This window comes from Spea bombifrons, chromosome 9 (genome assembly GCF_027358695.1).
Source record: "Spea bombifrons isolate aSpeBom1 chromosome 9, aSpeBom1.2.pri, whole genome shotgun sequence".
NCBI classification, from domain to species: domain Eukaryota; kingdom Metazoa; phylum Chordata; class Amphibia; order Anura; family Pelobatidae; genus Spea; species Spea bombifrons.
The window spans coordinates 39,981,394-39,996,235 of NC_071095.1; the positions used below are offsets into that span (position 1 = coordinate 39,981,394).

The following is a 14,842-nucleotide window of genomic DNA, read 5'->3' on the forward strand; positions in this document are numbered from 1 at the left end:
AACGTGGCCTTGCAAATAGTTTGCCATCCCTTTTAGTGGCTTCAGGAAAATGCAGTTTTCTCTGGTTTCGCACAACAGTGAGGGCTTTAGGACCTCTCAGAGAATGGTAGCATAGGGAGGTGTACATTCATCTATAAGCCAGCAAGAGTTCCAGACAGCAGCATCAGTTCTGGCTTCCTGCTTGGGTAGGAGTCAGCCTCATTGATAACAGAGGATACCCTATTACTGGGGAGGGGGATGCTTTACTGAGAACAGACCTGAGGATCATTGCTATAAATGCAGATATGGGCTCTCCCTTCTCCAATCTCATCATTCAGATGTCACTCTGGACCCTCTTACTGGGTGAGCAACTGTTTATATTTCATATTCATCACAGTAACATTCTGCATTTCAAATCAAACTCTAAATATAAAATGAAGGTGGAAGGTGGACTTCCGATTTCTAAAATATCTTTGGAAGTTATTGCCAGGGGCTCTTTTTATAATGTCGCTATAATTGGGGACAGTATGTCAGCTCTAATATATGTTATTTGTTAAAAAGTACATCAAACTATATAAAGTGTTTTTTTTTAAACTTCCAGTTTTCTTGATAGAAGAATGGTTCTCTAGATATTGTATTGTTGCTTTTCTCAGTGTTTCTTGAAGCCCAAATGTCCTGCAGTCAATAGGTTGGTTACTGATACACAGTAGGATTTGCTGAATAGGTTAAAGCTTTATTATAGCAGTTTACTTCAACTCCCAGTATATCAAGCCAAAACATTTTTACTCCATTGCAGTTGGGGTGGCACGTTGTGCCTATGTTTTCTGTGTATAGATACCTATGATATTCCATAATTGAAACATTGGTATATTTTCTGTAATGCAAACAAAACATTGTGCGGTCGTTTTATTTTTGTAAGGAAAACATACATTTATTTTAAAATACAGGAATCAATTGAATTAGTTACATTACTGAATTACTGAATGTTTCTGTTAATTACTGATGTTCCTGTAAGACCATACGCTGTCCGATACAAATTGCTAATGACACTATGTTTAAAAAAACAGTCAGTTTTCCATTGATACCGACTCTCAGATTGTAACTATAATTTATTAACATGTACTGGTATTATGCTGAAAACATAGGACCCTAAACAATTAGTTTGTGGATCCTATGTTTGTAACCCGTTTTAACTATGTGTTGTTTAAAGAAAAAAGATCCATTAAATTAATTTGATTTGACCTTAAATGGTGTGGTGACATCAGACCTATTGTACCTGATCTCATATTTATTGTAGTTGGTCTTCTCCTCTATGTGTGTGATCATGGATAGTATCTGTTCTAAATAGACACATACACTATATGAGAGTAGTCGTTGCTCTAGGCTTTAAGGGCCCTATGAAAAAATATTAAAGGAGTTCCTTTCTTTAATTCAAAGATGACAATATGAACAAAGCAACAAAAGTATATGATCAAAAACCCATTCATTATAGCGATAAGACTTTTTGTGAATTCTGTCCACTCTTACAAATTCAGAGGTGGCCCCCTTGACCAGTGGAATCCCTAAGCTACTGATTAATTTACATATCTGTGCATACTGGCTGGCTCAAAAAATGCAATTTAGACAGATCCACTCCAGCTGAGCTAGGCAGTGCCAGGTGTTGGGCTTAAGTCAAGTCTAGGTGCAATGTTAATAAGAGGACTCCTCATACTTTCAGAAGACTGTGTCTTTCAAACACTGAGATGGAAGTCCCTGACATACAAATTGCTCATTCTTTTTTCAAGTCCCACCCCATGCACTTTCAACATATGCTTTAATGGTATATATATATATATATATATATATATATATATATATATATATATATATACAGTGATATGAAAAAGTACAGTATATGCCCCTTCCTAATTTATTGCATATGTATCACACTTAAATGTTTCAGATCATCAAACTAATTTTAACTTAATTAAATTAAAACTAATTTAATTTTAAATTAATATTAGATAGATTACCCAAGTAAACACAGAAGGCAGTTTTTAAAGTAAAAAGTTATCTGACCCTACCTGGCCATATGTGAAAAAGTAATTGCCCCCTTAGTTACTAAATCAACCAATCAAGCAATTAACCAAATTTAATTGATAATTGAGTTTAAATTTTTAGACACATTCAGGCATGATTACTGTTAGCTCTGTTGAATCTAAATGTAAAAAATATCAATAAAACCTGTCTTGCAAAGTGAAGTAGGCTAAAAGGTCTTAAAAAGCAGCACATGATGCCGTGATCTAAAGAAATTCAAGAACAGATGAGAAACAGTCATTGACATCTTTCAATCTGGAAAGGATTACAAAACCATTTCTAAGTATCTGGGACTCCAGTGAACCCCGATGAGAACCATTATCTACAAACAGAGAAAACTTGGAACAGTGGTGAACCTTCCCAGAAGTGGCCGGCTATAATGCCCAAAAAAGATTTGTGACCTGAAAGGGTTAATAGTGTGATTAAGGCATGTTTGAAGAAAGGGTAAATATTATGTGTTATTCTCTGCAAAGAAGTATATTAGGAGCTTTAAACTCCAAACTGATGTAACATAGAATGATATCATGCAAGGGCTGCTGGACACAGTTGACGTTGTTCTTGAACCTAAGGTCTTGGGTCGTTGACAGGATATGGAGAGCATTATGAGTATCTAAGTTCTAGTTAATTAATAGATTTATGAGCGTGTAGACTGATAAGTATGAAGACTTTTTTGTATTGCTAAATGCTATAAGATTGGGGCCATTACAGCACGAGAAAAGACTCTGCAAAGATCAGCTTATAGTGTCTGGTGTTTAGCCCTGCAGCCTGTTTCACACAGAAACATCATATAGCTTTAAGGGTCTTACTGTGCAGGAAGGGACGTAAGCATAATCTGTTCCATACTTCTTTTATATGAGATGTATGATTTCATCGATTGAGTGAAACTGTCATCACTGTATCCTCAAACCTGCTAATGCCAAAATACCTCCAAGAGCGCATTAACGACTCAAAAATAAACCCAGACTAACATGTAAAGAACTGCGGGCCTCGTTATCCTCAGTTAAGGTCAGTGTTCACAATTCCACAAATAAGAATGGCATCCTAGGGAGAGTTGCAGGGCGAAAACCACTACTGACCAAAAAAGAACACAAAGGGTCATCTCACATCTGCCATCTTGATGAACCCCCAAGATTTGGGATAATATTCTGTGGACTGAAGAGTCAAGTGGAACTTTTTGGAAGACATGAGTCCCGTTACAAGTGGCGTAAAATAAAGCATTCCACAATAAGAACATCATGTCAACAGTCATGCCATATTTGAAGGAACCATACATTTTGTTCTCTACCAGAAAATCCTGAAGAAGAACATCCAGTCATTAGTTTATGACTTAAATCTCACTCACATTTGGGTTATGCAGCGGGACAATGATCTGGAGCACATAAGCAAGTCCATTTCTGAATGTCTCAAAAGAAACAAAATTACGTTTTTGGAGTTGCCTAGTCAAAGTCCTGACTTAAATCCAATTGGTTGATGCCAGAGGAGGCCCCTGCAGGTGACCAAAAGACTCACTCGCACGGCCCTTTAACTCCTGACGGTACAACTTGGCCTGGGGAGACCATGGTCTCCCCGCTCCAAGAGTTAAAGGTCCGTACAAACGACCCGTTAAAAATAGCATGTGTCCCAAAACATCAGCAGATCCACTGTCAGTGTCAATTAGTGTCATTGTTTTTAAGATACTTGGTTTAAAAGTGAGAGACTATTTTACCTAAAAAGTTGGAATCTGTGACACAAGGTGGCAGAACTGGTGCCATCATATTCACTGCTTGTAAGTCTGCTCCCACTTTTGCAAAGGCATCTTGAACCACCCAGAGAAATGTAGGATGACTGCTCCCAGTGGTATACAGTGGTATACACACAAGGTGGGCTTTTTAATACATATATACATGCTGCTTACTTTATTACATAGGTTTATTTAGTGATTCAGAATATGCTGCAGAATATGATGGTGCTATGTAAATCAATAGGGGGAAGTATAGGATGGGGGGTGTCAGATGGGTGGAGGTTTGGACAGGACCAACTGTAGCCATTTGTTTTAATTTATATGTTGGCTGGAGTGGGGTTTCCAGTCATTCCAAGGTTCCCATATTTTTGAAAAGGAAGGTAGACTATTTGATGGTCTTCCAAGATATGACAATGTGTAACTTGGCAGCATTTGTAATGTTTGTTATCAACCCTTTGACATGCTTTGGCAATTGTGTAGGGAGCATTTCTAGTAAGCCCTTGTTTGGGGAAAATTTTAATTCATAGCCAGTTATCATCTGGATTAATTCTAAGACCATAATATTGAATAATAATATACAGTCACATTGCCACCAGATGTGGTGCATTTTGCCTTTAAACCCACATAATCTCCAGCAATCTTCTGAGGCCTGCGGAAAAAATCATTACCTTCTAAAGGGAAACTTTGGTTTCCCAATGAGTTGTACTCCTTGAGTTTCCCAGGAAGTTTCCGATTGCTCTATGCCATTGTTCTCCAGTGAATTCAGTATTCAGCTGTCCCCGATTGTTTCATGTAGGAAAGCTATTTTTAGCTCAAATAGCAAAAATTCAAAGGTGGGAGATCATAACAATGCAATTTGAAAGGCCCAGCCTTATTTTATAGGCAACTGCCTAACTAAAATTCAGGAACAGGTTTATGCCTTTAGCGGGAATGATTAAATTGTCTTTAAAAGAGTGCTCCAATCGTATTTTCATGTTAAATGCGTATTTTTCTGCCTGCAACATTGGTGCAGATATTATTTTTTCATTTGAGTTAGAAAATTAGCTTTCTGTTTCATTAAACTCCTCCCCTAGCTCCTTCTACTGAAAGTAGGAAGCTTTTTTAAGTACACTTGTTGCACATGCTCAGTAGAACGCCCACTAAAATCAATGTGAGTAGCAACAACCAATCACATGTATGCACTCCAATGTTTCAGTAGCGTACATGCAATTGATTGCTGCTTCAATTGCTGCTACTGATTATGTGCAAGAAGTTCCCATAGTAATGCTTCAGTAGAGGTCTGTTGACCGCAATGTATTTTTTATAAATTTTTGTTTCTCTACTATGTATTTTATTCACTACTTCATGTATTTGATTATTTTTTTTCCTAATCCAAGATTGATTGCAGTTGAACGTTAATGTGGTTTCTGTTGAGAAACCCTATCTTTTCTACTATGATTGCATACACGCATATACCAATCAGCCACAGCATTATGACCATTTGCCTAATATTGTGTAGGCCCCTGACAGCCCTGAACTTTCGAGGTATGGACTCCAGTAGACCTATGAAGGTTTGCTGTGGTATCTGGCACCAAGACGTTAGCAGCAGGTCCTTTAAGCCCTGTAAATTGTGAGGTGGGGCTTCCATGGATGCATCCTGGTGCCATGTGTTCTCCAGGTAAGCGAAGCACCCGGCCATTCACGTGATGTAAAATAAAACGTGATTCATTAGACCAGGCCACCTTCTTCTAAATGCAATGTCCTGGAAAGAAAATACCCATGACATGGGATATATTCCCTGTTTCCAGGATTGCCCCATGCAATCCGGGACCCTAGTCAGGGGTGGTAACCAGGGGAGGGCTGGCAGCCTAAGGCTTGGGGGGCAAGTCTAGTCAAGTGGCCCATTGCACCACTGAATCCGCTCAGCCATCCATGCCCATCTTTTCCTGATTTTCTAAGGCATAAAAGGTCTTCATACGCAGGACGCCTGAAGCCACAATTTAGTGTCACTAATCCTTTTTAATAAGATGCAGGCCGAAATAGAGTAAATAACACAAAAACATTTCTGGGCCTAGAAAGTTTTGCCCTCTAAAGTGACTACAAATTAAGGAGGTAGGTTTATCTCTGGATAAGTAAAATTAAATAGTTCAATGTATTCCTACAGTAAGTAAAGTGCCAGGAAACAGATGACCAAGTACACACCGGGACAGGCTCTGCCACACTGACACCCAAACACACACCAGGACAGGCTCTGCCACACCGACACCCAAAAATACACACACACACACACACCAGGACAGGCTCTGAAACCCACCATTCAGGCTAAGCTACAACAATAAAAGAAAAAAGTATTTTCCACACTTCTTTGTCGTTGACCCCCACCCCTTTTGTGTTTTTGCCCCTTGTGTATTGCCCTCAGCCAGCACTTTGTGTATTTATGCCCCCAGCCTGCCCCTCATTTTTGATTTATGTAATGGCCCCAGCTGCCCCCTTGTGTATTGATGCCGCCAGCACAGATAAAATGTTGCCCTGCAGTATGGGGGATGTATATCTGACTAATTAATTCCTTCAATTAGTCTATACACCCACCATACTGCAGGGGAGCATTTTATCCGGTCAGCAGAATGTAAAAGTTATGTGTCCTGGAAAACATGGCTGATGTTGTCATCCTAATGCCCATACCCCCTTGTGAATGAATGCCCCTCCTTTAGTATCATGTCAGCGTGTGCGAGCAACACACAGGTAAGCAGCAGGGCCCCTGCGGAAGTGATCACGGGGGGTTGCGACCCCTGCGATCACGGTTGCCACAGGCTTTTGTATCACATTGAAGGCGGTCGTGCGGGCGGTTTATTTAGATTCAGGGCGGGCATTCAGAATAGAATTTTTAACTGGATATTTGTCCGATCTATGATCCATATTTCAGCTAAGTGACTGGCTAAATTGCTTTTAGGGAACAAAACCTGCATGGTCCTCGCTAAGGACAAATTTCAATAATATATGTATTAATGTTCTTTTTAAATGTAAGTGGATGTGCTTAGAGAGGGTTCCAGGAAGTATTTAAGTGCAAATACGAAGCAAAATGAAGCAGTAATATTTTACACCTCTCTATGCTTGTGGCTCTATCATATACCTTATTCAATTGTCAAACCTCAGCCTGTCTGCAATGCTTATAGATATTTTTGCCAATAGATGTTTCATTTAAAATTGCTTTCTTAGGCTTGCTTTACCTGGTTTTAGTTATTACTGGGTTAGATAACAAATCTTTATAATCTATATATTGTCTTAATCATGTAAGCCGTGAGATAAAATTTTGCAAACTGGTCCAGAAATATTGCACCTCAGCCACATACTCACCTGATCTGCCACTCTGGCTCCTGATCAGGTGCTGCAAAGAGCAGCCACCAACTGCATATGCCAGTCAACGTGGTGTGTGAGCATAAAACATGCAGCTGCACTTATATCTTAATGTGCCAGGGCTGCCTTATCATCCTAAGTCTGGCCATAAAGACTAAAAGACTATATGCGCCCATACAGAAAGGTGATCAAGTAATACTGTGACAGAATGACCTGTCATACAGGGGCCCAAGGTACTCAGAGATGGCTCCAGCCTGGCTGCCAAACAGGCAGGAACTCCATTGTTTAATTAATCCCATCAATAGGATTGCTGATTGGGGATTAAAGGTTGGGTTGAATACATGTATCTGTTAATTTATGTTAATGAAGTTCTGTGGCTATATGAGTCTATGTTTTACATCAATAAACTATTCATTCCTGCTGTACTCAGTTCAAGGTAGTTGTGTCTACTTATTGGGTACACATAGCAGGGTTCCAAGGTGCGCATGCTGACTGGTGCTGGAAGTGATTCCGGGGACAACAGGAGGATACTGGGTGATCTCTGGGAGTTACTACAGCTCTCTTGGTGAACCCGTTACATTGGTGGCAAGCGGCGGGATTGCCTCCTAGTCTGAGGGACACTTCCTTTGCACTGGGATCTATCTCTAGGAAAGAGAATGGAAGTCAGCTACGCAGAGCTGATCAAGAGGAATTGTAAACGCCTGAAGCTCTGGAGAGAGGTTCTCCACTGGGAAATTAAGTACAAGGGGAAAAGCCTCCCAACCTTTGAGGAAAGGTTTTGGCTCCAGCGGAAGTTGCGGATGCCGTTCTTGGGGAAGCAGCCCAAAGAGGAATGGGTGGCTGAGCTGGAGGTGCTGGTCCAGACAGAGCTGAGGTTGGACGATGGATATCGGGCTCTGCGATGGTACGCAGCACAGCTGTGCCTGGGGCTGGAGGATAAAGGTCCCACAGAGGGCTATGGCTTCGGCGGCCCGGGATTATTATTGGAAATTATAGAAGAGGATCCCGACTTCGGTAGTGCATCGGAGTGTCGGGAGGAAGACATCCAGGAGCGAAGGGAGGAGGATATCCCATACGTGCCTAAACTGTGGGCTGACCTGGATTATTTGGTCACACAAGAATGGGAACTGGAACAGGCATATCAAGAGTTATTTGACCATGTGCAACAGTATGCCCCAGTGACCATGGATTTCATTGATTTTACTGCGTGGTCACCTGAGGATGTTGACCCAGAAGGGGTGGATGGGACTGAGTCACAGGGATACTGGACAGCTAACCCAGATCCAGAAACATTACAGAGAAAAAAAAATAACTTTCCAAGCTAAGATCTGGGTAACCCAACTTGGGCAGATTGAATTTAAGAAAGGCAATCTGCTCCATCAGATGAGGTGCCATGTGTGAGCGCTGTGGACTCAGTATGTTTCCAGTCAGTTGGCGGACATCATAGTAGCTGCTGCGCAACCCATGAGAGTGCAGGCCACACACTCTTCTTTTCATCCCAGTAGCTAAGAGGATCAACATTAGGCGCAGAAGGAACTTCACAGAGGTAAAGTTTGACCATTTCAGCAGCACTACTCTCCTTTCTGCTGCTAGCTCTGTCAGATGGTCCAACTATTCTCCCAAGTGCCTCTTCCCAAAACGCAGCTGCTCCACTCAGCTGTGTTGTGCTGCTTGTGGCACTGCTGCTGATGCTGCTGCTAGGAGTAGCAGACCACATCATCTCTTCCTCCTCCTGCACCTCTCCCTCCTCGGACAGCATTCCCATTTTACGCTGCCAGTCACGCACCTTGTTGACCAATTGCTCCCGGTAGCTACTGAGAACATTAAATTTCAAAGCTAGCTTTCCCTTAATTCTTGGATCGCAAAGGCACGCTAGCATCATTTCGGGACTCTCTTCCATTCGTTTGCGAAGGTGTTCTTTTAGCAGATCCTTCAGCTTCCTGACTATGGCTGCTACGTCAGGATGTAGAGTGCCACCTTGAACAGCCTCACGGTTTCCAAGGAACACATCCATCTTGCTACCTAGATGGGAGAACACTGGGATTACCTGGGCCAGACTGGCAGTGTTTGAGCTTAAATTTTCTGTGGCATCCGTGAATGGTTTAAGGACTGCCACTAGCTGGGCGATCACTGTCCAATCCTCCCTATTCAATGGAGAGGCAATATTGTGCTCTGAGGCAAGATTATGGATTGCCCTCTGCTGCTCCAAAATCCTCTCCAGCATGTCTAACGTGGAGTTCCACCGTGTACTGACATCCTGACGTAGGCAGTGTACGGGAAGACCTGACCTCTCTTCCTCTTCCCTCAAAAGTTGGCTAGCCTTAACACTATGGTGAAAGTGCCCAGCGATCTTTCTGCAGTGGGACAGAACTACTGCTGCCACATTAGTTCCTTCTGACATTGCTGCCTTCACTACAAGATGGATGATGTGGGCTGCACAGCGCACACCAACAATATGACCATCTCGCAGTGCTTTCACCATATTGGCACCTCCGTCAGTTACCACAAAACCAACTTCAACATTGGTGCCCGCCTCTGCTCCCACCCAAAGGCTAAACATTTTCCTCATTGCATGCAGAATATTTTGGGAAGTGTGCTTTTCATCCATCACTTCTGCATGGAGAAGGAAAGATTGGTAGCCTGCTGCAGCAGCTTCCTTAGACACACCGGGCTGCCACCAGTGTGCTGTCAAAGAAAGAAAGGAATGCTGGCCGCTAGGTGCACTCCACAAATCTGTAGTGAAATGAACAGACTGACCAGCAGCGTTGGAAAGCTCCTCTTTCACTGCTGCAACACAGGACCGATACAATGAGGGGACAATGTTCCTGCTGAAAGTGGAACATGACGGAACTGTATATTGTGGAGCCACAGCCGCCATCAATTGTTTGAAAGGCTCCCCTTCGATCATAGAAAAGGATGCCCCTCCAACAGCAATGAACTGACCAATCAGTCGCGTTACTTTATTGGCCTGCTGTTTGGGCATTGACCTTTTGTTTTGGAATGCCACAAATTGTTCCAGGGTGGGCTGGACATGCAGTGCTCCAACCTGCCTTGGTCTCTGGCTGCCAGCACTAGCTGCTGCTGCTATTGGCTCAGAAGAAGAAGCTGTTGGGGTTTTTCCACGGCCACCAGCTATGCTGCCTGCACTAAGTTTTACTTCTGCATCTTTCCCCAATAGCACAGCGTTGTGTTGAGTGCTGAGGTGATGCTTCATGCTAGCACTGGTAAAATGGCCAGACACTTTCCCTCTGCTTATTAGCTTCCCACAATGTTTGCACTTTCCATAGCGCCCTTCTTCAACATTTTCAAAGTGCTCCCAAATTGGGGCGCGCATAGCCTTGGAGTGTGCCTTCGGTGCTCCTCCTACTGCTCGGGGTGGATGAACAGAGGCAGAACTAGTGGTGGTGGGACTGGTGGTAACAGTACTGGCCATAGTGGGACTGCTAATTGCTTTAGATTTGCTAGGTTTTGCTGCTGCTGCTGGTGGTGGTGGTGATGGTGATGATCGTAGCGGAGAAGGTGGAGGCTCAGGGGAAAATTGTGCACTAGTCATTTGGACACTGCTCCCTGAGGAATCTGATTCCTGACCACTCATCTCCTCTACTTCCTCTGGCTCATAGTCTAGCTCTTCATTAGCCAGATCGAATGGAATTCCTGCTAGGCTGGAGCTAAGACTGATATCGTCGTGAGACTCGTGACTAGTAGTAGTGTGAGCAGGAAGAATAGACTCTGCACTTGGCCTCTCAGTCTCAGGCTCCTCTGCTACCTCGCTAGGTGGAGTTCCACTATGTGTAGCCCTCTCTCTAACTGTCGTTATAAAAATTTTGTAAGGACTTGGTGGCTTGCTAGAGGTACTAGGAGGACATGGCGTGGCGGTACCAGTGGGAACAGTAGGCGCAGCACTAGTGGTGGTAGAGGTGGGGGTGGGGGTGGTGATGGTGGTTTTCCCTACAAAGGAATGAGATCGCTTTGGTTTGGGACCCCTCTGAGTCTTGCTGCTAATTTGGCTCTGCTTGGTACCTTGCATGCTGCTTGTGGATGGGGAAGATGCTGCTTGGGGCAAAAGGCACTTCTTTTTAGTCACTGGGCTGGTACTACTTGTGCTACCCTTTAACTTTGAACGTGCTTCCGGTGCTTTAGGCTTTCCGTAAAAAAACATAGAGCTTGTGGGCCTAGCCGCACTACTACTGCCTGCTTTTGGTGCCTTTCCTTTACTTGATGATCCTTCAAGCAATGCTTCCCCCAAATGATAAGCGAGAGCTTGGCCTACTTGGCCGACTAGACTGACGCAAAGGCTGCATCTTAGAACTGGTGGTGGTGCTGGTGGTGGTGCTGGTGGTGGTGGTGGTGGTAGATGGAGCTTGTCCCTCCTTAGTCCCAAAAGGAGGATCCATTTCAAATTTTGTGTTGTGTGTGTAGTCTAGTGTAGTATAGTGTAGTGTTTAAAAAAACTATAAAAAAAAAAATTAAAAAATTAAAATAAAAAAAAGGAAAAACGAATTAAAGACAAACAAATTAGAGGAAGTTCTCTTCAGTGCTACTGCTTAAAAAGTAAAACTATGCACTACTGCACTGTGCTGTTGTGTGCAATCTGCCAAAGTGCTAAAGTTGTTTAAATTATTAACTCAAGATTAACTATTTAATAACTAGCAGTATTTTATTTTTAATTTGAATTTACACGGGCCTAAGAGCTTAGCCTACTACTATGCTAGCCTAAAGCTATATTTCCTTACTATAAGTCTACCTCTAGGCAGACGCTCTCAAACCCACTAAGCTAAAGTGAGGTTAAATCAGATTCAGTATATGATTTATTAATTAATATTAAGTTATATAATATTAATAGATTAGAAATAATTTACTTATATATTATGTATTATAGATAGAAGAATATAGATTATGAATTAGAATTTAGAATTAGAATTACTTATATTATAGATTATGAATTAGAATTATATATTATTTATAATATATTATAGATTAAGATTAAAGAAGATTAGAATTATTTTAGTACTACAGCTAGTAACTTGAAGCTTTGCTTGGTACAGCTCGTCACAGTCAATTTTTCTTAAAAAGAATTAGAAATAAAATAAAATGTCACAGCAAAACAGTTAGCTTCACTGCTTGCTGAAACACACAGCACTTATGCGGCTGCACTCACTAGCCCAACAAGTTCACTTCACTGATGGACTGAGGTGAGCAAAACACTAAGGGTACTTTTAATAAAATTGAAATAAAATGTAAAATAAATGAGAAAATCTTTGCAAAACAGTTAACGTCACTGCTTGCTGATCAAAAAAAAACACAGCACTCACTAGCCCAACAAGTTCACTTCACTGATGGACTGAGGTGAGCAAAACAAATGAAATAAAATGAAAGATTAATTAAGAAAAAATGACTTGGTCTCTTACTGTTGCTAAAACAAAGCACAAACTATAGAGCTGCAGCACCAGTACTAATAAGATTAGCTGAACTATACGCTAGTAGTAATTAATTAATATTATTACTTTTATTTATAGCTAATTTAATTAACTATTAAGATAAGAAAGAATTATAGAATTATTGATATTACTGATTTTAGATTAGACACTAGTAGATGTCTTGAATGTCTACAGTACACTCTACACTAGTATACTATTACTAACTATAACTGACAAATATATATATAATTTTATAATGAATTCAATTATTAATTATATTAATTAATATTACTGATTTTAAATTAGACACTAGTAGATGAATGTCTACAGTACACTCTACACTAGTATACTATTACTAACTATAACTGACAAATATATATATAATTTTATAATGAATTCAATTATTAATTATATTAATTAATATTACTGATTTTAAATTAGACACTAGTAGATGAATGTCTACAGTACACTCTACACTAGTATACTATAGTATATATATATTTGACTGACAAATATATATATATATATATATATATAATATTATAATGAACTATTAAATTATAGATTCTATTAAATTATTATTTATAAATTCTATTTAATTTATTTAAGCAGGACAGGCAATAGGCACTAGTGCCAGCCCAGGGCAAGGGCACCCCAGTGCCACTGAGGCACTGGGTGCACTGTCAACTCAACAGCACTTACACTACAGTTGATGACAAATTAAATAAAAAAAAAATTAAATTAATCAAATTATTATTATTAATTATATTAAGTAGCACTGAAGTGAGGATGAAGTACACTGTGAGAAATGGCAGGCTAAGGCTTACCAGTCTCACACAGAACAGAACAATCTCTCTGTAACGCTCGGATGCAGCACAGCAGCGTTGCCAAAGCAGTCACAGCGAAAAATGAATGGATCTCTCAGGCAAGCTCTGGTCTTATAAAGGTGCCTTCAGAATTCAAAAAACAGCAGCACAGGCATTGGACGAGACCCTTAGCGTGACGTCACAAGAGTGAGCTGATTGGACAGACGAGATCAGCTCACTCCTGTTTGAAATTTTGGCGGCTGCGCGGAATCTTCGATTCTTCGTGGTTGTGAGTCTTCGTATTCTCCTACGTTTTGCTGGCACTGTATTCTCTTCGGCGTGTCTTCGGAATAAACAAAAAAATGGCCTCTTCGTGCTCGTTTTCATGTTCGCCCGAAGACGAATGCGCAAGTCTAGTACTAATATACTAAAGTTCAAATTGCTCCTCTTAGGAGGTGTAAGATTGGATACATTCATGGAAATTTTGCATACTATTTACAGCACCTTGGTATTATAATGTCTCATGGTATAGAATTACAATATAAAATCACGATTGTACGATAACATTTTTGAGCTATGCTGTATGTTAATAAATGTGATTTTTTTTTATATGGTATTAAAAAAGTTTTCAATTGTCAGTGGTCTCTGAAGGAATCTAATCTTTGTGTGTGGCTAAAATGATGAGAGACAACAATGATGTTGTTGTATGACGCTTCTGTTTCATCTGACAATGAAAAGACTCAATAGAAAGCCACTGGAGATTTTACCTTACAAGTTTTCTCTTTGTTAGTGAATCTCCTACTTTGTTGTCAAGACAATAGCCAATTTTACACATATGTGGAGACATTACTTCATGACTGAAGAGTCAGATCAAATAATCTGGATTGGAATACCCAGAATTGAAAATTAAACTGGGAAAAAAACATCATGAAATGTGTATAAATTTAATTTTAAATATTCTGAAACTTAATTTATCATTAGATATTTCTGCAAGCATACAAGAAGGAGGCTGCACAAACAGCTTAATGGTCCAGGGACATATGTGGCTCACTCAGGAAGGGGATCATTAAAAAGCTACATCCAATCCATATTCTTTGGGACTTAAATCATTCTGTCCCTCTTTCTTTACATCAGTACCAGAGAACTATTGTAAAAATGTCTGAACAGTTTCCTTGGACATCCATGTGCATACTGACAGTACAAACTAACGGGGTTTCGCAGCTACATTAGATCTGTCTATAGGAATTCAACAAATTAACTGCTGTAAGCAAAATCATCCTGAAGGGACATGAGCACTTTGAACGCTATTGCTGCATCCTGTGTCAAGGGAATTTCAGTGTAGAAAGTGGGATCAAAGGAGCTTCTCACTCTGAACTCTAGTAGAAGTTCAGCAGATACTTCAGTTTAAGCATTATGTGCAGGGGCTTCCAGAAAAACATTGAAGGGTTCTGCAGGAAACTTTCACCCTTAGGCTATGATTGTCCCGTTTGTACTGGACAGGCTTCAATAGA

The 14,842-nt window shown here is 40.7% G+C and overlaps 1 protein-coding gene across 1 annotated transcript in view; it reads left to right on the top strand.

The window, feature by feature from the left end:
• The first annotated feature begins 234 nt into the window (after positions 1–234).
• The window catches only part of LTK (leukocyte receptor tyrosine kinase), a 62,133-nt gene continuing 47,525 nt past the window's right edge, over positions 235–14,842 (top strand). The window contains exon 1 of the mRNA XM_053474455.1: positions 235–342. Within this exon, the coding sequence (XP_053330430.1) occupies positions 285–342 (58 nt within the window). The 5' untranslated portion in view covers positions 235–284. The remainder of the gene's footprint in view (positions 343–14,842) is intronic.